The 7,496-nt window shown below is 35.0% G+C and overlaps 1 protein-coding gene across 1 annotated transcript; it reads left to right on the top strand.

The window, feature by feature from the left end:
* Positions 1-2,723, top strand: LOC115238424. The gene is made up of 2 exons (XM_029812259.1): positions 1-1,470; positions 1,580-2,723. The coding sequence occupies exons 1-2, from the start codon at positions 623-625 to the stop codon at positions 2,025-2,027; spliced, it is 1,296 nt and encodes a 431-aa protein (XP_029668119.1). The 5' UTR covers positions 1-622; the 3' UTR covers positions 2,028-2,723.
* The last annotated feature ends 4,773 nt before the right edge of the window (positions 2,724-7,496 follow it).

Consider the following 7,496-nt stretch of genomic DNA (forward strand, 5'->3'; position numbering starts at 1 on the left):
TCCAACTATTCACCATGTGTACATACATACATAATGGTTATCGATTCATACTAAGAGTGCCAATAAAAAGTCATTATTCCATTTTGCAGTGTTATACAGAATGTGCCATGTGCAACGTGTTTAATATTAGCTCCAATCAGTGCCAATAAAGGAGAAAATAACGATATATTACAAATATACAAGCAATCTTGTATATATCTTGCACGTGATGATTCTCTTCGCGAATATATAAAAGTATCTGAACCTCCTGAATAGAATGACATGTCTCGTGCAAACATCGCGTTAGAGCACGAAATCGTGCGCGATAAATATTAGCACGGTATCCAGAGAAATGGTATGTGTGTTGCGGTTTGCCAAAAGTATCGTAAAATTGTATAACGACTAGACCGATAGCGCAAGACATTAATACTCTTTAACTTTTTTTTACGACCATTATATATTTCTGGTTAAGAGCGAGCGTTTTTTCTCCGCGATAAATAGCGTTGCAATATCGATCGGCTTTGCAATCGAATCTGAGGCTGCATATTTAAGCTTGAGATATTACCAAAAAATAAAATAAATTAGTATATTTAAAAAAGAGTGAGAATATTTTTATTCTTTGGATATTAACTTGTGAAAGACAATGCGCGAAGTCGAGATACAGAAGATCCTCCAGGACGAGCAGTGCTTCGAAATAATTCGCAAGAAGTTGCGACAGGACGCGATGGACGACTTCTCACTAGTCAATTACGAAATCGTGCCGATAAATGAGGTAAACGGTTTCATGGGTCAGTATTTTACGTTAAAAGCCACCGTGGCTTGTCCGAAGTCACCACTGGAGACGAAGAGCATCAATTTCTTCACCAAGATACCGCCGCCGATCAGCAGTCCGCAGTACGACTTTGTTCAGCAATACGGCACGTTCAAGAAGGAAGTGGCTCTCTATACCACTGTATTTCCGGAGATGCTGGACGGTCTCGACAAGAGATGCATCCCAGAATGTTTCCTCGGGGTCGAAAATGACGTTATCGTCCTCGAGGACATGGCTCACAGCGGTTATACGATGACTGACAAGTCCACGCCTTTCGACTTCGAGCACTGCGAGATTCTGATGAAGACTCTCGCCAAGTTCCATGCAAAGTCCTTCATCTTCGAACAACAGTACAAGAAAACTTTGCACGACGAATTCTCCCACTGCATGCACGAAACCCTTTGGCCTGCGGACGGCAGGGCAAAAGCGATGTTCGATGCCGCCGTAAAGGGCATCGTCTCGATGATCGATTTATTGCCTGGATTAAACGACGATCAGCGTAGTAATTTCAAAGAGAAAATCGTGAAACTGTGCGCAGATCACACGGACAAACTGTCGCCGTCGATGAAGCACAAAAATGTACTATGCCATGGTGATCTATGGGCGAACAATATATTGTTTAAATACGATGCCGATAAGAAACCTATTGAATGTTGCCTTATCGATTTCCAATTGGCAAGGTAATTGTGTGAGATTTTTTTTAAATATATTACATAACTAAAGAAATAAATATATTTGCATGTGTGATAAAAACAAGCACGATTCATATTCTTTTTTATATCGATGCAGATACAATCCACCAGCGCACGACATATTGTGCTTCCTTCAATTCACGACAACGCGACAGCTACGAGAGAAACATAATGAGACGCTTTTCAGAATCTATTACGATTCCATGGCGATCGTCATGAAGGAAGCTGATCTGGATGTGTCAGAGATCTTTCCTTGGGACGAATTCATCGAGTCTATCCGGGACTTACGCATTACGTGCATAATTCATGGTGTTCTCAACACACCGATTATGCTGTTGAAACCTGACGCGGCCAGTAAATATTTTTGCGAGAAGCCGGAACTTCTCGAGAGCGTTTTGTACATTGATAGAACGCCTCTCATTTGCGAGCAATTCAAGGAAACACCGGATTATCGTGCCCGTATGATAGACGGCTTGTTAGAGTTGTACGATTATATAATCAATTATAACCATACGATGCATAAAAAAACCGTAACGAGACAATAAGATATCATATACTTTTGGTCGCCACACAAGTGTATCTTACAAGTCACAAAGTTCGAGACAAGTAGCAGAGTTGACTTAAGATCAATCAGAAGAGAAATCTTGTGATATTAATAGATTCTTCAATAATAATAAGAGATGTAAATTTATACTTTTTGACGTCAATACTAATAGTTTCAACAAATAAAGTACAATAAACGTGATGGTATGTGTGCAATATAAATAAAATGCAACTAACGTGCTTGATCTTCGACACAATAGAATATCAATTTCTTCAAATTTTATCAAAATTGTGTAATTGTTGTAATTAATAGTTTCAAAAGAGCGTATTATCTTTATTCTTTTAAAAGATCTTGTTTATGTGATATTTCTAAAATATGATTGTGCGATTGTTAATGACTGTAAAATAATATAAAGTTGCTGACGATACAAATGGTAGACATGAAATATATCTTGTACTTACCTATGCTATACTTTGCCACATAAAACTTCTCTACATGTAACGTGAACAATTGATATATTATTTTTCTAACAAAACATTTTGCGGCATTTAATAAAACAATTGCCAAATTTAAAATGGGAGTTAGAAACGTATAAAAGATGTCATCAATAATGTAAAAATTGATTTAACGATGCATATCTAATTGTATCGAAACATAAAACATTACGATTAAAAGTATCAGTTCTCTATACAAATTATTAAAAATTCATAGTATTATAAATCGAGTGCTTCTATAGCGATTCCAATATTTTCAAAGAAAAAATCTTTACAGATAATGATATATAAAATATATATTAAAATTTTCATTGATGTTAATCCATATCGTTAAGTATTATAAATATTTAATATGAGATCATCTTCAATAATAACGAATCAATGTTGCATTTGACGGAGATAACTGGAAAATAATCTTCTCTTTCATTGCAACAATCTTGCATTGAACTCTTAAACTATGCATCTATTAACTACGTGTACAAATGCAAATCATGAGCGTAAGGATACTTCTGCCAGCATATCGAACAGACAACCGGAGAGAAACAACCGCTATTAAAATACATTGAAAGTATTTAATTCTGTTTTCATCGCATTACGACGGAACAATCCTATGCCGACAGTTTCATCCTGCTCAACACAGGTTTGTAAAGTACTTGTTTTTTTATTACAAAGTGACGTGGAACCGCATATCGAAACGCGAGGCATAAGGGGACTCTCTCTGGGGAATTTTTTTACTTTTATGTATATAATTATTTATATCATCAATTATAATGAATATATAGTTATGTACAATATTGAATCTCATTCTTTAACAATAACATCAACAACATGATTAAACAACGTTCCTCATTGGTACACAAATTGTAAATGTACAGATAAAAAAGCATTAGATGAGGTCAATGAGGCATTGAAGGTGGCATACGCTCAGCGCGCCTTAATTCCCTCTTCTCTTTATACATTTTTTTTAAATTCTCATATATATATTTATATCTCGAATCACTTCGAGTTCTTTGTTCGATTTTTCATGGGCTTATATATATATATATACTCTGAAGTATTATACCTCGTTTAGATACACACGTTCACATACACACAAATGCGTCACATTTGCTCCGCGCGACGCAACGAGAATATGACAACGTTTGATGATATTGATTGAATCGGTGCGCGATTTAATTCTTAAAGAGAGTGCATGAGCGATTCGCGACGCGCGATCGGCCAGCCGTAAGTTTCTTTACGAATTTTAATACACCGGATAATACATACGTTCGTCTTATTTTATCACAACAACCGTCACACATATAATCACACGGAAATCTCCCGTCATAATCAATGACGCAAACTTTACATATACCAAAAAGATATATAGTAAATTATTCAAACATCAAGAACGAATCAATAACTGCCGAAATCTTTCTAATTTGACTCGCCCCGCGCGACGCAAATCTCGACCAATCATCTAAAACTTTACACAAGGCTCCGACAAGATTTCTTTGTTTTTATGTCGCTTAATAAACGACTTCCGCAAAATCTAACGTACGAATTTGTTTTATTTTCGTATAGAATCGCGTCAAAAGCGAGACACAGAATCACCGAAGCTCTCTCTCAAAGCTTTCTCTGACGCTTAAAGACTCGCTTGCACATTCGTAGTCCGCCGATAAACGTTTCTTTGCAAGCAGACTCGAAGAAAGTAAAAGGAGAAAAGAAAACGAATGTATAAATAAGCATTTCTCGAGAACAAGACGATACGCATGCATCTGACAATGAGACGTGCTCATCAATCGAGACTTTCGCGTTACACGCAGCTTTCTCACAGCCGATTCGACTTTCTCACAATTTTTTTCTCTCTTCAAAACATGACGAATTTAAGAGAATAAAAAATTTCAGGAATCGACTTCATTTGTGACAATTACTATACCCATGAAGAATTTTCGAAACTTGATATTAGCATACACGCAATATCTATCTATACAAAATGCGTTTAAAGGGAAAAATTCTTGTAATAAAATAGAAAATTATTTTTTTTTTACAAAATTAATAAAACTCAAAAAAGAAATTATTATTTTCTTAAATAACAAATTTTGAATTAAGTTTTAAATTAGAAATTCTCTCTCTCTCTCTCTCTTCTCCTATTGTGCTAAAAATATGATTTAAAACAATATATAATTTTTAAATTCAAGTCGTCAAAATTTTTGTAGTATGCAGAGCTATAGCTATAAGCTTATAAGCTTAATAAAGCCATTAAAAAATCATAAAAAGAATATTTGAATTTAATCAACTGATAATAGGTAATATATCTTTGCTGATTCGAATCTTTTTAGATACACACACACACACATTATGTATTTTTGGCATCTCGTATAACTATTTCTATCAAATATCCACAAATAAGAAAACAAAATCTCTTTTCATCTATTTTCAAAGTTTTGTCGAGGAAAGAATGCAGAGTAAGCAATTATACATATCGACATATTCTCCATTTTCTTCTCTCCTCTCGCAATCCCTCTTCCTTATTTTTTTCTCTTCTATTTTCGTTGAATGTTCAAGTCACGTTATCTCGAGACTGATGAAATTACGGGCGACTGAGAGCAACAGGAAAGACGAGGAAAGACGCACGGAATTCGATCATTGCGAAAATACAATGTCTATTTATGCGAGTACCGTTCCGCCCGCGAGAAGCGCGGCGAAGCGCGCAAGAGCTTCTCGATTAAATCAGATCGCATCGAAAACATAATTTTATAATCATTATTCTTCGACATCACGATTCAACACACAAATCACAAAAAATCCACCATTCCAAATAAATATCAAATATTTTGAACGCTGTGAAATTGTATAGATAAATAAACATATATAACGCTTCATGATCGATTTAGCTATAAAAATATTTGATTGCCTGACAAATGAAATATTTCAAAAAAGAAAAAGACATTCAGCATGACATTTATAATAATCTTTATAAAATACTCTTAAAATGTTATATATAATTCTGTGTTTTTTAAATAAAACAATTCTTTATATCACCAATAAATAAGTTAATATGTCAAAACTTTAAAGTTTTCTGACAGATTACGTGCATTCCTGTTTTACAAACTGTAAATAATAAAAAGGATAGAGCATTTATTCTGCAGTTCAAAATTTTCTAATCTGACGAAAATGTACACGTTTCAAAAAAAGTTTTGCATCATTTAAATTGTAGTGTATATGTAAGTGCAAATATATATTGCCTAAATTAAAAACAAAAAAATTTATTTGTCCGATAAATTAATTACTGAAAAAAATTATCTTTCTTTCTCAATACAAGAATGTGGCATAATAAGCAGATGCAAAACTATATTTGGCGTGTGCTAACAACCAGGTATTTTGCAATATAGCTTCGCGCAATCTGGGAATAAAAGCTAGATCTCTATTATGATATTTTTCTCGAAAAACACGAGAATTTATGATCCTGCATGAATAATCCCTCGGGCTACTTGCATTTAACGATATCCGACGCTGAATCAACTAAATTTCATTTTGATTCGCGTTACGTTATATGAGCGTATTTCCACGATATTTTTCGATTTTGTTAATAGTCTTCCTTTCGTCTGTTATCAGTGATTTATAGAAGGATAACAACTCGCTGAGCAGAAATTTAGTCAAATTCACGACTGTCAATGCAGTTGAGCCCTGCATCTCTTCGTCGCTACGTGTCCTTTGTACTTCGCAGGGTGCGTGGCCACTCGCGCGCCTCGCCTTGCTCTTTCTCTTTCGCCGCACACTCGAGCTTGATACATAGAAAGTTATGTACAACGATATTAACACGAACTGCAGTGGCAGTGAACAGTGCACATGGATATTGCAAACAGCAGCAGCAGCAGCAACAGCAGCAGCAGCAGCAGCAGTAGCGGCGGCGGCGGCGGCGGCAACGACGACGATGACGACGATTATACAAGGTGTATGCGTAATACGAAACACGGCAGCGACTACCACAGCTAGTTTTTAATCTGTCTGCTTCGTAATCTTTGTTCATTTTTTTTTTTTTTTTTTTATTTTACTAGTTGCATCCTCAATTGTGGATTTCCGATCCTGTGGCGATCGAGCGCGAAATAGGCGTGACCGACACCAGTATCGTGCATTTATCGTCGTCACGATTCTTTTCTCGTCCTTAATCCTCCTTCGTTTCTTCCGCTTTTCTATGTTGCCCACCTTTTTGAGGAACAGTCTCTCATGTACGTACATATATATATCCGCTCGCGTTGCACTCGCGCGCTCGTTAATCCTTTTCGATCTCATGTCGACTCTGTATGTATGTGTATATATATTATATATATATACATACACACACACACATACATATATATACATGTATGAGGATCGAATTGTAAATCGTATATATGTAACTGCGCGCGCGTGCGTCGTTATGTACATCCCTTGTCTCGTACGCATGTGATTACATGTGCGTGTTTTCTGTGTACGAGTCCGTTTTGCACGCGCATACGTCTGTATGCGCAGCAGAAAAAAGATAAAATGTATGAGAGAGTGTATGTATGCGAGAAGAGATAGAGTATTTGTATATAATTGTATCTGTGTATTTTTTTCTTTTACATATATGTATATTTTTCTTTTATATGTATATATATATATATGTACGTTCATATGTATATATATACATATGTATGTATGTATGTACACACATATACATATATATGTATGTATGTATGTATGTACACACACGTGAGTTTCACAAAAATATATAAAAGAGAGAATGTCTATGTATACATATATATATATGTGCATATATACCTATAATGTATATATACCGATGTATAGACGATTTTTATACTTAAAGTTGTGTGTGGAAAAGGGTACTTTATCGTAATTATATCTATATGTATATACGTATATATATACATATATATAGAACCTGTAGAAAGTGCTTCTGATTGAGATTTTTTTTTTTTTTTTTTTCTTTATGACTAAAACAAGACACACGA

Source organism: Formica exsecta, unplaced genomic scaffold, assembly GCF_003651465.1.
Source record: "Formica exsecta isolate Colony F162 unplaced genomic scaffold, ASM365146v1 scaffold337, whole genome shotgun sequence".
Classification (NCBI taxonomy): Eukaryota; Metazoa; Arthropoda; class Insecta; order Hymenoptera; family Formicidae; genus Formica; species Formica exsecta.